The 23,578-nt window shown below is 40.4% G+C and overlaps 1 protein-coding gene across 5 annotated transcripts in view; it reads left to right on the forward strand.

Moving 5' to 3' along the window:
* fbxl4 (F-box and leucine rich repeat protein 4) overlaps positions 1-23,536 on the forward strand; it is an 89,793-nt gene extending 66,257 nt beyond the window's left edge. For all 5 annotated transcript variants that reach the window (XM_033021041.1, XM_033021044.1, XM_033021040.1 and 2 more), the window contains 3 exons: positions 5,461-5,532; positions 9,254-9,566; positions 20,979-23,536. In XM_033021041.1, the coding sequence (XP_032876932.1) occupies positions 5,461-5,532; positions 9,254-9,566; positions 20,979-21,142 (549 nt within the window). In that variant the 3' untranslated portion in view covers positions 21,143-23,536. The remainder of the gene's footprint in view (positions 1-5,460; positions 5,533-9,253; positions 9,567-20,978) is intronic.
* Positions 23,537-23,578: the final 42 nt, after the last annotated feature.

Below are 23,578 nucleotides of genomic sequence, written 5' to 3' on the forward strand. Positions count from 1 at the left end.
GGTAGCTAGAATAATTGGGAAAATAGTGGCTGCATTTCCAGCCACACAATTTGGACCTTTACACTATCGAAATTTACAGAGAGCAAAAATAAGAGCACTCAAAATTAATGGTGGCCATTTTGACAGACCAATGAAGCTACCAACAGAGGCCATAATGGAACTAAAATGGTGGGAACACAACATCAAGTATTGTTCCAATCCACTAATTATCAGCAACCCGTCTATGGTACTACAAACTGATGCCAGTGCACTTGGTTGGGGAGCTACCAATTCCATCTCCAGCTGTGGAGGGAGATGGAATGCACAGGAGGCATCATTATTAAAAACACTGGGCATAAACTACCTGGAAATGTTAAGTGCATTCCATGGCCTTAAGTCATATTGTTCTGGGTTAAATCATCAGCATGTTAGACTACAAATTGACAACACCACCGTGGTAGCATATATCAACCATGTGGGTGGAAATAAATCGACATCATGTGACAATCTGGCCAACACAATTTGGCAATGGTGTATCCAGAGAAATATTTGGATATCAGCTACCTACTTACCAGGTAAACTAAATTTAGTGGCAGACACCAGGTCACGCAAATTCAATGAAAACACATAATGGATGTTGGATAAAAATGTATTTGCTGAAATTACAGCACGGTATGGAACACCAGATATCGATCTTTTCGCATCCAGGCTCAATCACCAGTTATCAAATTATGTTTCATGGGAACCAGACCCTGGGGCAGCAGCAACAGATGCATTTTCGCTGCATTGGGGGAAATTGTTTATTTATGCATTCCCTCCTTTCTGCCTCATCAGTCGGGTATTAAGGAAAATACAACAAGACTCTGCGTCTGGTATTTTGATAGTACCCGATTGGCCTACTCAACCATGGTTCCCGGTGATACTAGACATGGTATTAGAACCATGCATCACCATCCATCATAGACCAAGTTTACTGGTCCATCCGGTAACACAGGAAAGTCACCCCTGTCATAAACATACAAACCTATTAATTTGTAGAATTTGAAAGCGCCACTACAACACCTGGGACTGACGGACCGAACAATGGATATGATTGCATCGGCCCACAGACAGTCCACCAAAAATCAGTACTTGGTGCACATCAAGAAATGGGGGAAGTACTGTCACGACAACAACCTCAACCACAGATCAAACAACATTCCGTCTGTTCTGGAATTTCTGGCAAGCCTCCACTATGATGAGGGCCTCAGCTATAGTGCCATCAACTGCGCCAGAAGTGCTCTGTCAAACTACCTGTGGCAAGGAACAGAGCGGCATTCTGTAGGGACACACCCCCTGGTAACCAAACTCATGAGGGGCATTTTCAATACTAATCCCCCAAGAACCAGGTACACCCAAATTTGGGATGTGAGCATAGTATTGACCATGTTGAGGAACTGGTCTCCACCTACAGCTCTGTCCCTACAGACACTAACGATGAAAACGGTCATGCTGATGGCTTTGGTCATGGCACAAAGGGTCCAGTCACTACAAAAACTAAGGCTGGACAACTTGACTATTTCATCTGGGAATTTGACTTTTCATATCCATGAATTAATTAAACAGAACAGACAGGGATCAGCAGGGCAAAAAATAGAGTTCCGGGGCTACCCGACGGATGATCGTCTCTGCATAGTAACTCACTTACTATTATATATGGAACATACAAGAATCATCAGAGGCAAATAAATGACACTGTTAATCAGCCACAAACAGCCACACAAAAAAGTGACAGTCCAGACCATCTCAAGATGGCTAAAACAGGTTCTAAAAAAGGCGGGAGTAGATACTAACATTTTTAAATCTCACTCCACAAGGGCTGCAGCTACATCAGCAGCAATACAGTTGGATGTTCCTATGGACCAAATCCTCAAGACTGCAGGATGGTCAACGGAAAGAACGTTCCAACGATTTTATAATAAACCAGTTATTGAACCTGGAACATTTGCAGAAACACTTTTAAGTTCTGTAATATGATTTTACCCCATAAATAGGGGCTATGATTTGGTGTTAATAAAATTTTGTTACTTTAATATCATATTGATATCTAATGATGTTAACACTATTCTCCCCATAATCAAGGCAAATGTGATGCATGGACTCGTTTCCACGGCATGAAATCACAGCTTTAAAATCTTCACGTAGTCACTCACGTGACTCCGAAGTAAAATAGTAAATCTTATTGTGTATTGTGTGTTCTTTTTAATAGTAAGATTAAACGAGAACTTACCAGTTTGAAGTTTGATCTTTATTTTATGAGGGGTAACGTTGAGGGAATACGTGCCCTCAGCTCCCACCCTTGATCATATACTCAACTGGTATCTCTTCTCTAATCTTACTATGTTTAGTCATTACAGTTATCTGTGATTTCACACCGCTGCTTTGAAGAATGACACGCATGCGTCCTAGCGGGGTTCTTCACGTATTCCCTCAACGTTACTCCTCATAAAATAAAGATCAAACTTCAAACTGGTAAGTTCTCGTTTAATCTTACTATTAAAAAGAACACACAATACACAATAAGATTTAACACAAACATCCACCTCAGCATTCTTCACTGTGATAGAAGGCACAAAGTTCAGCCAGTCCTCATCCTTTGTTTACCCGTGGTCGGGGCCATAAACCCTCCGCAGTCGCCGCAACGGACAGTCGGATGTACAGGCCTTCTCGTCGGGATGATTTGAAACTCCGACGTCGGGACGGTTAAACGCACTCCGCGGCTTGGCGGCCCTGAATCAGCGCTTTCTTACCGGAGACCGCGGCTTCAGGATGTTATAGGCCGCAGGCCGGTGGTCGGAGCTCTTCTCTGGCGATTCGCTGCGAGTGATCCCAGGCTCCGGGTGGTAAGTCCACGCCACGCCCGTGGCTAGAAGCTCCGCAGACCTCAGCCCCATGATGACAAAGTCATCAGGCCAGCGATCGGAGCACTCCTCTCTGGCGACTCCCAGCAAGAGTTCGTCCCGCTCCGCAATGGAAAGTCCACGCTGCGCCCACTGCTGAAGCTTCGCAGACCGCGTCTTCAGGATGTAACAGTCCTGTCATCCACTTAAATTGTCAGATGGCACACATTCAGTGTATGAAACTGATAAATAACTTTTCTACATCTTACATTTGATCTTAGTGAACAAACAGAATGGATTCAATTCAGAATCTTAACTTAGAAATTACGATGCATGAAATATATTTTGGAACATTTTAAATTAAGCTTTTTTTTTGGTTTGAGGTCCACTAAATGGAAATTATATCCATGCACACCTTAGCTGCTGTTGATGTCTTCAAACAAATCTCTCACAGGTTATGTGGATGATTTCTTTTTGTGGGAGAAGGGAAAGAGGATAAATTTGAGATGAAATGTCAACGTGGTGTGACATTATATGTGAAATAAAACAGTTTTTTTTCAGTTGTGTCATAGTGATATACACATTATAATTTCAAAAACAGCCTGGTGAGATAAGATTTTAAACTTGAGAGTGCAGCTTCTCATCCTGCATTATCTCTTGCAATTGCTTACTCCAACATAAAACATTTGTCCCTTTTTTTCATGGCAGCCAGATTTGATTTATGTACTCATTTGTTTTATTTTGCCCAGTAATTTTACACTGTGGCATATCTTCCCAAATTCTGGTAGCTTGATTTTTCATATGAGAATACCTTATAAAGTGGCAGGAGTTTTACATCAGATTAACTGAATATGGGCCGTGAAAGGAACCTGAATTGTATTTAGTATTTGGAATGTTGTTGTTTATCTACTCGGTGATGTGCTTATCCAACCCAGCCTCTGACACCAAATGAAAGAGATGAACAACCAAATTAAATCCTAATGATTTTGGCTTATTCTCCTGCCAGAAAAAAGAAAATTATCAAAACGATCCTCTTTCTTCCCTCCCTGCCTAGCATTAAGCAGATGCAAGAAGATAAATGAGTTCACTGTTAACCCAAGAGAGTTTGAAGAGTGAAATGAAATTTTAAGTGAATGCTAAGAAATATCCACCTATGTATGCTGGATGTTAACATTGTCCATTGGATATAAATTTAAGTCAGTCTTTTAGGTGAAATTATGCTTAAAAGCATATTTGAATCTACATCTGTTGCAAAAAGTGTAGTATAACTAAGGGGACGTATGCATGTGGTAAAGCAGTGAGGTGTGAGATCACTTTGCAGAATGCTAAAGCAGATGATTTGTTTAATTCAATGACCAGCATACCTTCAGCCTTTAGCCTTTTGACTGATAGTTATTTTTTAATGTAGTCTTAAGTGAAATTTGGTGCCTCACTAACTGCAGTTTCTGGTCTACTGCAACTCAGCATCTTCAAGTATGGAAGTAATGAGTGGTTCAGGGAACTATAGTAAAACATTCAAAGTAAGCACAAAGGAAAAAAGAAGCAGTAGGGCATGTTGATGAGGGTTGAAAGCAAGCAACAGAAGACTCGTGCGAAGCATAAATGTGGAACTGAATGGTTGTAGCATTTGTAAAAACAAACAATATTGGCAAGTTTATTTATTCATGTGTGTGTATATATTTATATAATGGTATATGGACACACTGATCTGTTTTGTAGTCAATGCCTACTATGTTCGGTTGTGCTGAAGCAAAGCAAGAATTTCATTGTCCTATCAGGGACACATGACAATAAACTCACTTGAACTTGAAGTGAATGTTGCACTTAAATACTTCCAAGGTTAAAAATGTTCAGTGGAGAAATTCTTCTGTTTGTTAATGCTAAATATGTGCAGGAGAATTGGCTTTGTTCATCCTTGCCTCCAGACATTTGTTTCCATTAGAGTCGATTTTGATTTATTTTTGAATAAATGCAGCGCTGAGCATAGAGGGAAATATTGTGATTAACCACAGAAGTTCTGTACTTGGTGGTATGAGTATTTGGTTGAATTGGAGTCTTGTAATTCCTTCGCCAGTGTATGTTAGTCTGTGTTTTATGTGTGAAAACACCCCAGTTAACTGTGACTAGAATCATTTGGCTGGCGGTGGTCAGCATTGTTCAGTCCTGCTCCTCTGTGTGGTTTGCTGTGACAGTTTCTTTAGAGTTGTCTGATCTACGAATGTCATGGTTGCCACTTTATTTCTGGGACATCACTGATCTAGTCTGGTGCCACAGCAGCCTTGTATTTTAGTGGAAGGTCTCAGCATTTCCAAGATTTCTCCCTCAGGGAGAAGTGTTCAGAGGCACCGAGCCCCTGGTAACTGCGGTCTGTGCAGATTCGCATCTAGAGGGAACTGCATTTTGAGCCAGTAATGATTTGTTTGGCCATGAGCTAATCGATGGTCTGAATACCTTGGGACTCATTAAACTGCATTTGTGGTAGATGTAACCTAAGTTTAGAATGGTATTTCGGGAAAAGCAGTGACAGGCTTTAATGCCTAATTGACCTCTTTTCCCTTTGTTTCTCTTTTCACATTGACTCTGATGTGTCCCATGACGGCAGCAAACAGCACTGCTCAGCATTCTGAACTTCTGCTTGGAACTTCAGCACCTCAGCCTGGGCAGCTGTGTCATGGTAAGAACTTGGAGTTGCATGTGCTAATGGTTTTCTTTAAAGGTCAATAGTGGTCTCATTTCAAAAGTATTGACATCTTAATATCTTTAAAACCCCATCCTATATTTCAAAAGGAAGCACATTTAAAATTCACAGAAAAATAAAATGTAGCTTTGTGTGTAATATTCAATTAATGCAGTTTAATGTTAACTTTGTTTCATGAATTATGTAATTACTTAAAATGTGGATTTAAAATTATTGGTTAAGAATTGTGAAAAAGAAGATAGTAAGTCTCCTTAACTGAACTTCAGTGACTTGTTTACATTTGTAATATATCACATTTTGTCAGACTACACAATTGTGAAACCTCTAGTTACAGAGGAATCTGATGCACAATGGAAAAGGGAAACGTTATTGTAACACATTTATAGATACTCCTCTTGTAAGTTTACAATAAATACAAACAGGAACATGGAAAATATTCATAGCTTTTTTAAAACAAAATGTTTTCTCAATTTCTCGCATACATTTTGAAGTAATATATTTCTTCATTTATTTATTGATTGTTTGAATGCAAAAGGAGTGCTTAAACGCTACATGAAAAAGAAATAATAAGATTGCTTCGTTGACAGATTTTAAGTTGTGCATGGTTCTTTTATTTTCTATGTTTAAAATTTTATTATAAATGTGTTTTTAGTTTCAAGTGCAATCTAATTGGCTCCTTTCAACAAAACTTTCATATTTACGCCTCAATATATCACGTTGATATATCAGTCTTGCGATCCTGTTGTGGTTTTTAAGATGGATTACATCTCATTGCGTGCTCGGTGATCTCAAGTATTTCGAAATTAGCTTCTGAACACAGTAATAAGTTTCACCAGCTCTAGCTGCATGTGGGGAAACAGTTGTAAAAATAATGACCTAAAGTCAGTCCGAATGTATTCACAATTTTAGCAACTGCAAAATGAGCAAAAATTAAGAAATGTTCTCTCTTCATAATTTGTCCCTGTTTAATGGCTATGAAGGAACTCGGCTAAAACAAGGGGAGGTATGTTTTAGTAGGTGTACAATGTACAGTAACATTAATTTACATAGTTTTGGATAAACTCCAGAGAATACTCAGAAGCAAAGCAAGAATTTCATTGTCCTATCTGGGACACATGACAATAAACTCTCTTGAATCTTGAACATTTTTTGATTCAAGTAGTATTATGTGAATATTAGACACAAAAAGCTAGAGTAACTCAGGCAGCATCTCTGGAGAGAAGGAATGGGTGACATTTTGGGTTGAGACCCTTCTTCAGCCTGTTGTTGAGACTAAAATGGTTTCAGAATGTAGTTGGACATGTATGCCTTTTGGTTGATGAGTTTACAATTAATTAAATTACTTTTCATTAGAATAAAATATTTTAAAGCTTTTGAAAGCAAAAATTCCCAGGGCTAACTTATCTGGTCTGGAATTTACAAATTATTTAACTTCATAGACTTGTGTCTTTGGAGATTTTTATTTTACAAAGAGTTATATTTTTATCACAGTACTGCATAAATTGCATATCTTTCCCACTGTCGATGAATAAATCAATTAAATCTATTTTAATCAAAATAAAGGACATTAACCTTGAAATTGTTCTGCAGAGAGAACTAGATTTGAGTTTGGTTCTTCTCTCAGCTATTCGGTAGCAATGTTAACCTGTTTAAAATAAATGTATTATTATGTCTATAAAAGAACAGATAGAGAACGATTTCAGATAATTGTGTCAAGCATTTTTATATTGGTAATAAGCTATTGCCCCATAAGCATTCAAACTGCAGAACCTGTTAATGTAATATAGATCTATTTTTATGAATATTCAGGCATTGTGAGGTTTTTATGACGTGGCTTGTGTTATCAAGCCATGAAGAGATATTTGAGGGGTGCACGATAGGTTTGTTCAAAGTATCACAAAGCATTGTAATTATGCTCTTCGTTCATTTTTAGGCAAAAATCTCAAGTATAAGGAAAGCATTTGATTTACAGATGACTAAAGATTTTTAAACATATGCATTTAATTCACTCGTTACATGGAATATATCTCAAGTATCTAACAAAAGATTTAATAATATTCTAATCTACTTTATTGACAAAATATGTTAGAGAAATGTCTGTATTTTCAATGGGAAGGAGCATAATTTCTGCATAAAATTGTCCATGTGCTTCTCTTTGGGGAAAGACCAATGGCTGAAAAGTCTGTTCTACTATTTAAAATGTTTGTTATCTTTTCCCCCTCTGCATGTGGTGACATTGCAGTTCTCCTTCCTGGCACAACTGCTCAGTTGACTTTATACTGTTTCAACAAGGAACAGTTCCATATATTTTGAAATTGGCAACAACATTGGAACTACAGGGGAATTAACATGAGCCTGATCTCAAGAAAACACTCAACCTGCAGCAGGATCTGAATTAGCACTCATTAGCGCGCATAAGTAAAATTAGTTTTTATAGCTGCAAATAATGAAAATTCTTGTTTATTTTTCAGCATGTTTGGTGACAGGGAATGAGGGAATTGAGAATTATTAGTCTTGTTGTTCTAGATTTTGGTCAAAACACTAATAGGTTTAATTATTTCTTGGCCAGAGTGGAGGAGCAGCATCTCATATTTTGCTTGGGTAGTTTACACCCCAGTGGTATGAACATTGACTTCTCCAATTTCAGGTAGTCCTTGCTTTCTCCCTCCTTCCCCTCCCCTTTCCAGCTCTCCCACAGCCCTCTAGCTCCGCCTCTTCCTTTCTTCTTCCCGCCCCCACATCAGTCTGAAGAAGGGTCTCGACCCGAAGCTTCACCTATTCTTTTGCTCCATAGATGCTGCCTCACCCACTGAGTTTCTCCAGCATCTTTGTCTACCCTTAATTATTTCTTGTAGTCTCTCTGGTTGTTTGAGTTTCACTGTACCTTAATTGGTACACATGACAATAAAGACCTTTGAACCTTTGTTTCTCTATCACGATCTGAAGGCCAGGTTTTGGGCATTATGTTGCGTTGTGAAGTAAAACAATTAAATCACACTTTGAGTCGAATGTAATGTATTGTAAATAAGAAAACAATATCTTTCTGAGGGAGATGGAATTTGCTTGTTTCTGTTGGAATAAATCCTCAAATGGAAGCAAATATTCCCCTTTCCTGGAAAGAATAATGACAGTTGTCTTATTAATCATCAAAGTCACCTTTCTTTTACATTTCTGACTGATTTTTGTTATGTCATTAAAGCAACAGATTGGCAGAATAGATGGAGGGCCTGTGGAGGGCTTTAATACTAATATTGGTTCTGCAATTTGTTTATGAAGAATAGTCTTAATAAAATCTAAACTACACATAATTATTTTTGAAAAGTGGAGTATATTATTTGCCCATTGTACTTCACAATTCCTAAGAGTTTTTTAAAATTTAAAATACCTTTATTTTTCAAGTGAATGTTCCTAAATTGTGCAAACAATAATGAGTATCAAGGATAGACACAGAATGCTAGAGTAATTCAGTGGGACAGGCAGCAACTCTGGATAGGAAACGTTTTGTTTCGAAATTCTTCTTCAGACTAAGTGACTCGACCCAAAACGTCACACATTCCTCCTATCCAGAGATGCTGCCTGTCCTGTTGAGTTACTCCAGTGTTTTGTGTCTTTGGAGTAAATCAACATCTGCAGTTCCTTCCTAAACAATGAATATCAAGATATTTATTACCATTAATTGTTAATCTTTCTCACTCAGGTTGAAGACTATGACCTTGTGGCTGGTGTAATTGGAGCCAAATGTAAAAAGCTGCGATCCCTGGATCTATGGAGATGTAAAAATATTACGGAAAATGGCCTGGCTGCTATTGTAGCAGGTTGTCAACTCTTGGAAGATGTGGATCTTGGATGGTGCCCAACTTTACAGAGCAGTTCAGGATGCTTTGCAAAACTTGCTCACAAACTTCCCAACTTACGCAAGATTTTCCTGACAGCCAATAGATCTGTGTGTGACTCGGATATCGAGGAGCTGGCTAGAAATTGCCCTCGTCTATTTCATGTGGATATATTGGGTAAGATAATATATTAGCGAACTTAAATTTGTGAAGATAGACACAAAATGCTGAGTAACTCAGCAAGTCCGGGAGCATCTCTGGAGAAAAAGAATAAAGTCACGTTTTGGGTCTGAACCTTTCAGACCTGAAATGAATTTGTGAATGTGTGTTGAGACACTGGTTTTCATGGGAAGAAAAAAATAGAGATTCAAAAGGGAGATTTTCCCCATTGATTCATATTTCCTAGTTTCTTAATAACACCTGTTGTGTTTTTCAGAAAATATTTGTCCATTCACTCAGCTCAATAACAATCGGAAATTAGGTTAACTTTGATGCTATGTTAAAGCTTCCAGAAAAAGCGAAGACATTTTTTAAAGTTTTATTTTAAACGTGTTTCTCATTTTGTTCTTTTTTGCATTTCTGCATTAGGAACCCAAGATTTCATTATGTCTGATCTTAGACCTAATCTCTTTACAATGAAATTAAGCTGGTTTGTTTTCTTTGAAGTTTGTGACATTTTGAATACTTAGTGCTTGGAGAATACAGTGTTATTTTAAAGCCTCGCAATGCTTGCTTATAATCCTTTTCCCCTCCAATTCTAATATGCTGTGTGAAGGACTCTTATTAATTAAAATAATATTATCAATAAAACTGATAATCTCCTGCCACCAAGCACCTTAGGCAGCAGCTGCAAGCCAGTGTTGGTGGATGGGTACTAGTGAAGGTTTTACTGGCATCTCTTCTTTTGGCGAAGTATTGGCGTGTGTAGTGTACCCAGCAAAACTTCCATCAGTTTCAAGATGGCTGTCTCTGTCGAAAGGAATACTAGCAGATGGCAAACATGTTAAATATTAAGCTACTTTGCTGGTCTATACTTTGTTGAAATTCATTGGTCAATAATCCAGCATCTTCATTCTATGTAAGTAGTTTAAACAACAATTTATCAAAATATACATCAGTCCCTTTGAAGATAATTTCCTTTTAATTGAGTTCAAATTAAAATCAAAAACGGGCCAATTTGGATCTGCAATCGAGGCAGCTGATATTAATAAAAAATGAATTACTTCGAGGTCCAGTAAACCGAGAAAATGTTGTGGTATTGGCAATTCCATTGGGGTTGAGGATGAATTGCCTTCCATCCAGTTGGAAAATAAGAAAATGTTATTCATCCCTTCAAGCCTGGTCTTGCATTCGGTATGATCATGCCTGGCCATCCAAATTTGGTACTCTGGCTCGATTATAATAATGTATTGCCTTTCTGCTGACTGGTTAGTACACGACAAAAGCTTTTCACTGTACCTCAGTGCACATGACAATAAACTAAACTAAACTGCTCCTGCTTTCTTCCCATGCCCATTAATCCCTTCAGCACTAATAATATTCAACCTTGAAATTATTTAATATTTTGCCTTAAACTACTTTATGTGGCAGAGAATTCTAGAGGTCCGCTACTCCTTGGAGAAAAACGCTTTTCTTCATCTCAGTGTTGTAGAACTTTCATTGTATCTTGAACTATGACCCATGGTCCTGGATTCCTCTGCCATTGTGAACAGTCTTTCTGCTTCTAATCTGCCCAATCCTGTTGGAATTTTGCAGGTTTCTATGAGATATCTATTCATTTTTATGAACTGTCAAATATTAGCTTAATTTACCCTATTTCTCTTTTTACATCAGTCCTGGCATCACTTCACTGCACTCTCCCCACAACATAAGCTTCCTTCGTCTATATAATCAATAAAACTGATAATCTTCCAATGGTAGTTTCACTGGCATCTCTTTTTTGTTGAAGCATCACTGTGTGTGGTATACTCAGTAAACCTTTCACCAGTGTTCACGTAAGCTATCTCTACTAAAAAGGGACCAAAAACTGCACACAGAATTCAAGCTGTGGTCTCACCAAAGCTTTGTACAATTACAGCAAGACATCCCTTCTCCATTACACAAAACTTTTGCTGGTTCACCAACATGCCATTTGCCTTCATAATTGCCAGCTGCATCTGCATGTTTACTTTGATATACAGGTGCAAAAGGACATCAGATCTCATTGCACCCCTCCCCTCCCTTTTGGAGTCTGTCACAGTACTAATAATAATTTGTCTCCTTCTTTTGCAAAAAAGTGGATAGCTTCACATTAATCCACTATCATACAGAGGCAAGGCCATGCAGCAGTAGAGTTACTGTCTTTGTAGAATGGATTCAACCATAATTACAGTTGTACCCGTATTAAATGAGCCTCTAACTACCAGTTTAATGCCATTCCCCACATCATCATCACAGTTTGGGAATCTACGTACAACCCCCACATCTACTTCCTACCCCTTGATATTTATTAACTCAATCCATTTACATTGCACATCAGATTCCTAGCTAACACTGTGGCCCTATCTGTTTCTCACCCTTGATTTCCATGTATGCACTTTTCTGAACCTCTTGCCTGATGGGAGAGGGGAGAAGAGGGAGTGATGGGTCCTTGATTATGCATTTCCAAGGCAGCGTTGAGTGTAAATCGAGTCAATGGAAGGGAGGTTGGTTTGTGTGATGGTCTGGGCTGTGTCCAGATTAGATATTATAGAAACAGAGAATCCATATGTTTCAAAAGAGAGGAATAGCTGCAGAGGACAGGACTGAGAATAAGACAATGCACATGGATGAATTCTTGGATGTAAGTTTGCAAAAGATTTAATTGCATAAAGATTTTTAAGTACTTTGATTTTTCAACATGAAATGCTTAATTATTTGATTGATTTTTAAGTCTTTAAATATTCCTGAAGGCCGTGATCTTTCAGCAGCATTCAAAATCTTTCATGCGCTTGGCAGCTGGTTAAGACAGGCATGGCTTAGCAAAGGGCAAAGTGTTTCAACCATTTTGTGAGGTTCTCTAGTCTATTCATGGGACGGGATTACATGATGCAGGCCTAGGCTTTTAGAATCAGGATTACATATATCACCAAATTAACACCGGCAACAAAGTCTGGCCCATTGTACCCAAAAATATAAGGTTGGTGCCAATGCTGCTTGAGTTAATCTGATCTTCCCAGTCTTTGAACATTTTCATTTTGTTAACAATATAGATTTTGCAACGTGATTTCCCGATTTCCATACTTGTACATCTAGAAAAGCAAAGAGTGAGGTTTTTACTGTTATGAAGATGTTCAGATCGTTCAATGAGGTGATAGAAACCCTGTTTGCCAGGAGCATAGCAATTAGAAAAGAACCAGAAGTGAAGTGAGAACAAATATTTTTAAGTTAACCAGTGATTTGTAATTGGAATGCAATACCTGATGGGATGATAGACCTGTTTCAGTGTTGATCTTCAACATGAACTCCTCTCTCTTCACTGAAGCTCTCTAGCAGCTGAGTATTTTCAGCAATTTATTTGCTTGTCATTTCATCTGAATGAAGAGCCGAGACTCCCAAGTGTTAAGTTATGAAGGGAAATTAAAAGCAATTTTAAATAGGACTAGACCAAGTGCAGACCCGCTGGGGGGGGGGGGGGAGATGAGGGGGGAAAAGGGAGGGGGGTGGAGGGGAGAGGAGAGGGGGTTGGTGGGGAGAAGGAGGGTGGAGGAGGGGAGATGGGTGAGGGTGGGGAGAGGGAGGGAGGAGAAGAGTGGGAGATGGAGAGGGGGGGAGAGGGGGGAGGGAGGAAGGAAGGAGGAGAAGATGGGGAGAGGGGAGGGGGTGATGGAGAGGGGTGAGGGGAGGGGTGAGGGGGGGAGGAAGGGTGGAGATGGGGAGAGATTGGGGAGGGGAGGAGAGGTGGGAAGGGAGAGAGCGGGGAATGGGGAAGGGGAGAGAGGGATAGGGGAAAGGGAGAGGGGGATGGGAGAGAGATGGGTGAGGGAGGGGGGGGAGAGAAGGAAGAGTGGGGAGGGAGGCGGAGAGGGGTAGGGGGAGGGGTGGAAGGGGAGAGGGATGGGGAGAGGGAGGAGGAGGAGGAGGAGGGAGTGGAGAGGGAGGAGATGGGGAGAGGGGTGAGGAGAGGGGTGAGGAGAATAGGGAATGGTGGAGAGAGGTGAGGAGAGGGGGGAGGAGAGGGGTGAGACGGGGGGAGGGGGGAGGAGAGGGAGGGAAGGTGGAGGGGGGAGGGAGAGAGGGGGATGAGGATGGGGAGAGGAGAGCGGGGAGGGTGAAGGGGAGACGGGTAGGGGGAAGGGGGGTATTAGAGGGGGAGAGGGGTGGTTGAGGGGGTAGAGAAGGGTGAGGGAAAGGAGAGGGGGGGGAGGGGAGAGAGTGGGGAGGAGGAGGAGGGGAGGGTGGAGAGGGGGGGAGGAGAGGGAAAGGTGGAGAGTGGGAGGAGAATAAGGGGTGGAGAGGGAGGGGGGTAGGACAACTTGCTCTATTTAATCTTATTTGATTGTGCACGCCAGACCACGTGAAGGTTCCAATCTCCCACACCTGTCCCATTGTGATGTCATATCATATGTAAATGAAATCCATTGTGATTGGACATCTGTGAGATGGCCTTGTGACTCATGCAGCAGCTTGATTTTAAAATGTGTTGATGTTTTTTACTGAAAAAGCGAGGAAATTAATAACCAAATTTTCTAATTTTCAAAACAAGAAGGGTGGAGGAGTAAATTTACAAACAGCTTAAACGAATTTTCGCGAAATAGAACCCGTTACAAACCAACAAACCATCGAGAGTTGTAATAGTTATAAGATGATAATAGTATTAAGTAAGTAGGGAGAGGATTGAAATATTTAGATGGGGCTTAGCATAAAAGAATATTGCAGATTTCATCATGAATAGCAAAGTCAGGAGTGTGTTACACATAATGACGACTAGAAGATCATTACCAGGAAAAAGATTTTTTGCAAATGTTTTTAGCAGAAGAGATGACTAGGATATTTTGAAAATCGATCAGAGGTGACAGGTGAAGGGAAATAAACACATTAATTCCTCGATATTGCTGCATACAATATTTTTATTATTATTTTTCACATTCTAAAATATATTCATTACAATGTTCACTTGTATGTTCACTGGCACCACAGAAAATAAAAATAATAAGAATATTCCAACATGCTGATGCATGAATACAAATCCAACCCCGAACAGATTACATTATTTTGTTGTAAATTGTAAAATATTTAAGCAAAGTGCAAGGGAATTTATTTTAATAGTATCAAATTGTAATAATTAGAATGGATGATTACATTAAAATTATTGAAAACTTGATACATTTTGTTACAAAATAAATCATTTGGGAAACATTGCATTTTGTATGTGCTGACCAACACCTTCATCTTGTGCAGTATCTTGTCAGTAATCTAAATGCAAGATGCTACTCAACAGATATCGATGGTCTAGCCAAAGACGAGTGCATATTTCATTGCGACGAAATTGAAAGGTTATTTGTGATGTGATCATGTAGATTGTCCATTCCCTACTTTGTAATTCCATTGTGCTCGCTTGAGTCATTATATTCATCCAGTTACGGCCATTTTTCCAGCTACGAAGGAATTCCAATGCTTCACCAGATTATCGTATTGGAAATTATGCATTTATCCTATCCCCCTCATCATTTCATACACCTTTATAAGATCACCCCTAATTCTCCAATGCGCCAACGAATAAAATCCTAGCCTGGCAACCGTTCTCTGTAACTAAGGTATTTGAGTCCTACAGCATTATTTAAAGCTTCTTTGCTTTCTTTCCAATTTAATAAAGTCTTTCTTATAGCAGGGTAACCAAAATTGCATGAGTTCTTGCAAGCATAATTCTAAATGCTTCCCACTTGCCAGAGCCCAGGGGCCTGCAAATAATCACACCTGGCCGAGCTGTGATGGTTCCTGCGTAATGCCTCCAAAATTAACTTTGCCCCAGTTTGGGTGGTATAGTGGCACAGCGGTAGACTTGCTGACTGACGGCTCCAGATACCCGGGTTTGACCCTGTGTACAGGAGCTGTCTGTAAGGAGTTTGTACGTTCTCCCCCTGACCACGTGAGTTTTCCCCGGTTTTCTCCCACATTCTAAAGACATACTGGTTTGTAGGTTAATAGGCTTTTTTTTTTTTTAATGTCCCTAGTGTGTAGGATAGTGCTCGTGCAGGGTGATTGTTGGTCGCGTGTACTCAATGGGTCGACAGGCCTGTTTCCATGCTGTGTCTTTGGAATTTGGATTATGGACCAATCTTGTCTTTCTCCATAATTATTTTAAAACTAGTAAAATTATGGTCATGGTCCCAAAGTGATCCCCACGGACACTTGATACACTTGCACTACCTCGTTCCCGAAGAGGACTGGTGTTGTGCCCTCTCTAGTAAGGCCTTCTCTCTATGGATTAAGGAAGTTTTCTTGGGCATATTAAAAAATATTACAACCCATCCAAGCCTTTGTACTTTAAGTGACACAGTCAATATTTGGATAGTTAACATCTCCTGATACTGCCCTATTATTCGACAGCTATCTACGATATTCTTGCACATCCGCTCCTCTAATTCCTGCTAACTATTGAGAGGACTATACTATAAGTAGTCATCCCTTTCATTTTTTTAGGTTCTATCCATATAGCGATTGAAGCCCCTGCATCTGGGCGATCAAGGCCCCCGCGATCAGGGTGGTCGAAGCTCCTGCGGTGGAAGTTCCCGAAGTCGATCCCTAACAAAGAGACCACCAGCTCCACGATGTTAAGGCCACAGTGCGGACGGAGATACGATATGGGAAAAGTCGCATCTCTGTCGAGGGAAGAGATAACTACTCCCCCCCCCCCACCCCACATAAAACAAAAACTAAAGATACTCTAAAACATACAAGTAAAAACGGACTAAAAACAACAAAAGAAGAAAGGGACGTTACAGGCTGTCGGCGAGGCTGCCATGAACGGCGCCACCCGTTCCTGTGCTATAATATATTATAAATAACTGGAGTCCCAGCACCGAGCCTTGTGGCACCCCGCTAGTCACTGTCTGCCATTCTGATAAGGACCCATTAATTTCTATTCTTTGCTCCCTGTCTGCCAACCACTCTATCCATGTCAAGACTCTACTCCCAATACCATGTGCTCTAATTGTGCACACTAATCTCTTGTGTGGAACCTTGTCCAAGTTATTTTTGAAATTCCAGATACACCACATCCACTGGCTCTCCCTTATCCATTCTACTTGTTATATCCTCAAAAAATTCCAGAAGATTTGTCACGCATGATTTCCCCATCATAAATCCATGATGATTTTGACCAATCCTGTCACTGCTTTCCAAATGGGCCGATATATTTAATAATCGACTCCAGCATCTTCACCACTAACAATGTAAGGCTAACTGGCCATTTTCTCTCGCCCTCCTTTCTTAAAAAGTAGTTACATTGACTATCCTCCAGTCCACAGGAACTGATCCAGAGTCGAAAGAACATTGGAAAATCAAATCAAATCAAATCAACCTTTATTGTCATCTTGCAAAGCAGCAGCCTGCACCGTGCAAAATGAGAAGACGTTTCCCAGGGAATACCAGAGCATCGCACATAAAACTTAAACATTTCACACATAAATAAAAACAATCCAGTCCCTGATAAAAACAGTAGGAATAGTAAAAAAAAGTGCAGATAAATAGCAACAATAAAATACAAGTAAAAACAGTCATAAATTGTCCAGGGCAGCTGATTTAAGTGGCCAGTGCCAGAATTTGTTATTAAAGTGTCAGTGCAAAAAAAGCAGCAGAATCAGGTGGAGTGACTGTTTAGCAGCCTCACAGCCTGTGGAAGGAAGCTGTTTAGCAGTCTGGCTGTCTGTGCTTTGATGCTGCGGTATCTCTTGCCTGATGGCAGGAGGTCCAGGTGTGTGTGGAGGGGGTGCAGTCTGTCCTTTGCAATGCTCATTGTTTTTTTCAGGCAGCGGCTCTGGAACAGTTCTTGTACAGAGGGTAGGGAGACGCCAATGATCCTCTCTGCTCCCCTCACTGCCCTCTGCAGAGCCTTCCTGTCTGAGCAGTTGGAGTACCACATGTTGATGCAGTACGTGAGTACAGACTCCACCGTGCCCCTGTAGAAAGTCCTGAGGATGTTGGTGGGGAGTGAGGCCTGTTTGAGTTTCCTCAGGTAGTGTAGTCACTGATGGGCCCGTTTGACAATCCCAGTGGTGTTCCTGGACCAGGTGAGACTGTCTGTGATCTGCACTCCGAGGAACTTTATGTTCTCCGCTCTCTCCACCGTAGTGCCACTGATGTTGGGGGTGTGTGTTTGGTCTGTGACCTCCTGAAGTCGACAATCATCTCCTTGGTTTTGTCAACTGACCGCTGTCACTCTCTTCCAAGTTGTTGTTGCCGCACCAGTCTACTAGGTGTTTCACTTCCTCCCTGTACATTGTTTCATCCTTTCCACTGATGAGTCCCACCACTGTGGTGTCATCTGCAAATTTAACAACCCTGTTGTCTCTGAATCTGGCAGCACAGTCATGTGTGAGCAGTGTGAACAATAGCGGGCTGAGTGGAGCCGGTGGAGTGTAGCTTTGAGTGGAGCCGGTGCTCAGCGTGATCGAGCCTGAGGTGTTCTTACCAACACGGATTGACTGCGGTCTCTCTGTCAGAAAGTCCAGGATCCAGTGACACAGGGTGGTGGTGAGGCCCAGCAGGGTTAGTTTCTCCACAAGTCTCTGTGGGATGATGGTGTTAAACGCTGAGCTGAAGTCAATGTACAGGATTCTGGCGTAGGTGTTTTTGTTTTCCAGATGAGTGAGTACTATGTGCAGCGTAGTAGAGATGGCATCTTCTGTAGAACGGTTGGGGCGATAGGCGAACTGGAGGGGGTCTAACGATGAGGGGAGGCTGGCAGTAATGTGAGGTTTAACCAGGCATTCAAAGCACTTCATTACTATGGGGGTCAAGGCGACAGGACGGTAATCATTTAGGCAGGCCACAACTGATTTCTTTGCTATTGGGATATTGTGGAAGTTTTGAGGCATGTGGGGACAATGGCTTGACTAAGGGAGATGTTGAAGATGTCTGTTAGCACATCTGCTAACTCATCAGCACATTCCTTGAGCACACGTCCTGGGATGTTGTCGGGTCCAGCAAGGTTGACCTTGGACACGGTCCTCCACGTGTCCATTGAGTCTATGATCAGGACTGGGTGGTCAGATGGTGAGCAGGGGCTGGCTCTCCCCTTGGGTGTGGTGTTAGCTGCATCAAAACGTGCAAATAAATTGTTCCGTTTGTCTGGAAGAGAAGTGTCGGTGTTAGTTACCTGCTGCCTTGCCTTGTACCCCGTCAGTGTTTGGATTCCCTTCCACATCCTCCTGGTGTCTCCTGTGTCACAGAGATTTCCCTGGATTTTCTCTGCATAGGCACGTTTCGCTGCCCTGGTCCCTTTTTCCAGTGCAGTCCTGGTAGATCGAAGAGCAGCTGTGTCTCCGGCTCTGTAGGCTGCATCACGGCCCCTCAGCAGCGAGCGCACCTCTTCTGCCATCCATGGCTTTTCATTTCCACGTGCAGTGAAGTTTTAATGACAGTGACATCCTCGGTGCACTTGGCAATGTAGCTGGTTACAGTCTCTGCGTATTCCTCGATGTTGATGAGGTAATCATAGGATGCTGCTGTCCTGAACACATCCCAGTCAGTGTGCAGGAAGCAATCCTGCAGTGCTGAGGCTGCTCCCTCTGGCCAGACCCTGGTGTGTTTTCTCTCCGCTCTGACTTGTTTTTGCAGTGGTCTGTAGGCTGGTGTTAAAAACACTGAAATGTGGTCAGTGGCCCAGGTGAGGGCGGGGGGCTGCCTTGTAAGCCTCTGGGGTGTTGGTGTAAACCAAGTCCAAGGTGTTCTCTCCCCTGGTCTCTAAATCCACATATTGCTTGAATTTTGGGAGCACAGTCTTAAGGCTGGTGTGGTTAAAATCCCCGGCCTCCACAATAAAGCTGTCAGGATATTTGGTCTGAAGCTCACTGACGGCGTCATGCACAGCTCCCAGTACTTCGTTGGCCTTATCAATGCAATGCTTCGTTGATCATCAATGCTGAGAAAATGCTGAGAAACTCAATGGGTGAGGGAGCATGTGTGGAGCGAAGGAAATAGGGAATGTTTTGGATCAGCCTTCGATTTTCCAGCATCTTCTGTTCCCTCTTAATGCATCCACAATTTCTAGGGCCACCTCCTTGAGTACTCTGGAATGCAGACCATCAGGCACTGGGGATTTATCTCCCTTCAGCCCCAACAGTTTACCTAACACCATTTCCTGACTGATGTGGATTCCCTTCAGTTCCTCCCTCCCACAAGATCCTTAGTCCCCTAGTATTTCTGGGAGATTGTTTGTGTCTTCCTTAGTGAAGACAGAACCAAAGTACTCGTTTAACTGTTCTGCCAATTCCTTGTTTCCCATTATAAATTCATCTGTCTCTGATTGTAAGGGACCTACATTTGTGTTCACTAATCTTTTCCTTTTTACATATCTGAAGAAACTTTTACATTCAGTTTTTATATTCCCCGCAAGTTTTCTTTCATGCTCTTTTTTCCCCCCTCTTAATTAACCTCTTTGTCCTCCTCTGTTGAGTTCTAAATTTCTCCCAATCCTCCAGTTTGCTGCTTCCTCTGGCCAATTTTCTCTGTCTGTGTCTTGGATTTAACACTATCCTAGATTTCCCTCGTTAGCCACGGTTGAGCCTCCTTCCCAGTTTTATTTTTTCGCCAGACAGGGATGAACAATTTTTGGAGTTCATCCATGCGGTCTTTAAATTGTTTCCATTGCATCTCCACCGTCAACCCTTTAAGTATAATTTGCGAGTCTATCTTAGCCAATTCCCACCTCATACCTGCAAAGTCTTCTTTCTTTAAGTTAAGTTGTTTAAATTATGCGCACAAGAGGCATTATCCAGTGGTCATTGAGTTCAGAAATAGTTGAGTATTTATCCCTTAATCTCATATTCTGTTGGAATTTAAGTAAAATTAATATTGAAGACGAAGGGGTTAAAATTATGGGCACTAGTTGCCTAGACTGTTGCATTAGTGCCTGGAGTTTTATAGGTTGGTTTGAATGGATCTATTCTGGCAGGAAGAGTGCAGAGCAAAGACTGAATCTTAAAATTCAAACAGTCACTCAAACCTCATAAACGATTGTTGAGGCTAAGTCAGTTATAAAAATAAATGTGACAGAATGTGAAGAGTTAAGGATGGCATTTAGTGTTCAGACACAAACGAGTTATTTAGATAAATTGTAGAACAAACCTGAGGTCTGTCTCTGTTCCTGAAACCTCTTCTTGGGAGTTAAGTGGTCTATCACTGTTGATAGCAGAACACTTAATAATTAATTTGCTCACTGACAATGAGTTTACAACTGAAGTACATTGTAAGTCAGTAGTTCCAGAAATGATCGAATTACTACTCGAAGCCAAAGAACTGCAGTTGCTGAAAAACTGAAATGGAATCAAATAATCTGAAAATACTCTGTGGGGGCTCCTTGTGATTAGTTAACCTATGATTTACTTTCCTTCTCGACTTTTCCCACAGGAACACGAATGGTAAGCGCTGGGGCCTTACAGAAGTTGCTGCAGTGTTGTAAAGAGCTCCAGCTGCTGGACGTTTCCTTCTGCTCCCAAATCGACAGCCGAGTGGTACAAGAACTCAGCGTCAACTTCCCAAACGTGGCGATTAAGAAGAGTTACACCCAGTGACTGGCCTCCTTGCTTCTCATTACCAAAAATGAATAATCGGATCTCTAGTCCTAATTTGTTTACTGGGATTTAACAAAACGCATCTTAACTTGAAGCTTTATTCCTTTACTCCTTGGTACATTCCCATTTAAATCCTCGTTGTGGGTTATGGGCAATTGCCAAAGGTGTAATTGTTGCGATAATGCAGAGTGGATCTGGCCAACGAAATCAACACTGACAATATGGAGAGAATGAATGAAAGTGAAGCTTTGAAAGGAACCAAGCACGTGTCTATAATAACTCAGAACCTAAGGCGATATATGTGACTTTAATTGTATCCCTCGGCTACAAATTAGCAAGAATCAGTAAAGTTTCAAAATAGGTTTAAGATTTTTTTTCCCCAGAACATACATTTAAATGCTAAAATGGTGGATATGTCTTAGTTTAGTAGAATGGATGATAAGACACTTGATATATGTGAGTTTTAGACATTAAGCAGTGCAGTGTTTTGAACGTTTGCAATGGCAATCTGGTACTTTGTGTGATTGTACTGTTGACAGAGTAACGGTATATCTCAAAAAAAGAGTAGCCAGAGCTGACTACAACTTCAGTGCACATCAGAGTGCATGAAGGGGTTGCTTTGATTTTGATGGACAAATCTTTACACTGTCGAGGAAAATACTGGTTTTCTGATGTATTTCTACACAGGTGATATTGATACAGTATTTCACCTTGCACAATATTGAATTCTAAGTTATGCTATTCCTCTTCAAAGTTTAAAGGACATAATAGATGCCCATTGAAATATCTTTGCACACAATTATGATTACATTTGACTTCTGAAGGTTCTGAGTTTTAGTTTACGTTTGACCAGGAATAAATTGTTAACTCTCGTACTTTCCTCATAAGATACAATGTGTTGGAGTCTGTTCATTATGCAATTGACGTGTAAGAAGGAACTGCAGATGCTGGGTTAAACGAAGATAGACACAAAATGCCGGAATAATTCAACGGGACTGGCAGCATCTCAGGAGAGAAGGACCCTAAGGGTCTCGACTCGAAACGTCACCCATTCCTTCTCTCCAGTCATTATTCAATTAAGGTTTGCATAGATTTGTTTACTCAGCAATTTGTCAAGCTTCTTCATACAATTGATTCATAGCTATGTTGCATAATCACTAACCACTGCAGACATAGCAAGTAAATTTGAAATCTTATCTCATTGTTGAGAACAATGATTGAGATTGTTATCTCTTCCCATGTTAGACATATTTTACCATTTCAATTCTAATTGGGTGATATGAGAATGTTTCTCGTGAGGAAAAATTATATTTAGGCAATGTTAATTGACAATGTCATCAATATGAATTATTTACACACCATTAGAATTTCCGCCTGTGTTCATTACTAAATGTGGAAACAATCACTCTATAAAACCAACTCCTTCGACCAGTTGTTGATCCAGTATGCTCTCTTTTCATCGGTTTACATTTTAAGTACTGTTGAATGTTATGAAATTGAATATTTTGATTAATTTTGTGCATGATATGTTGGTGTTTCATGAGTAAGTTTAATTTTCTTCCTCATAATCCTCACACAAAATCACACTGAATTTGAGTTGACGACTTGATGAAATATGTCTCAAATCAAGTTGAAATGTTCTTGTAGAAAATACATAGTTTCTATTAGCGTCCCCATTTACAATATTAGTGGAAGTATTTGTTCACTACTTTGGAAGAATAACTTTTATCAGGGATTTACAGCGGATTTAAATGTAATAATCGGGTATTTTACTGACTATTTGGCTTATTTGCACAATAAATGAGAAAAATGCAAAAATATTGTAATATATGTTTTGGCTAACCTCTAATCAAATAATGCTTAGGTGTATTTTTTTTCAAATGGCAGTCAATTATTTAATGCAGAATCAAAGGATCAAGACACCTCTGAATGAACACAAGGCAGTAATCTAATTTCACATCACTTCCTCCATTGTAACAGTGATTCTTTTCTCTGTGTATTTGATGACTGAAGCAACTTGCAGAGTAGAAGTAAAAGGCTGCCTGTCATAGTGCCAGGGCAGGTTGTGTTGAAATTAATTTCTGGGAAATTAAGAATCTTGTGTATTTGTACTTAGTTGACCCACAAAAGTCACGTTATAATGACTTAAAATGGGATGATTGAGAATAAATGTCGACAATTATTACAAATCTGTTAATTTTCTGGGCAGAGCAGGTTTAAATATGTAGAAAAAACTCAAGGAATCCTATTATCCTATATTTCCTGTTATCATTGCATACTTGTATACCATGCCAATAGGACTGTTTTAAAATAATAGGAAGAGGAAAATTGTTTTGCTGCCAAAATATACACTTTTTATGTGAAAACACGCAAAATAAACTTTCGAATAACCGATGTAGATATTCAAACAATTGTCTACTTAATCTGTTTAAATTA

Source organism: Amblyraja radiata, chromosome 5 (assembly GCF_010909765.2).
Source record: "Amblyraja radiata isolate CabotCenter1 chromosome 5, sAmbRad1.1.pri, whole genome shotgun sequence".
NCBI lineage: Eukaryota > Metazoa > Chordata > Chondrichthyes > Rajiformes > Rajidae > Amblyraja > Amblyraja radiata.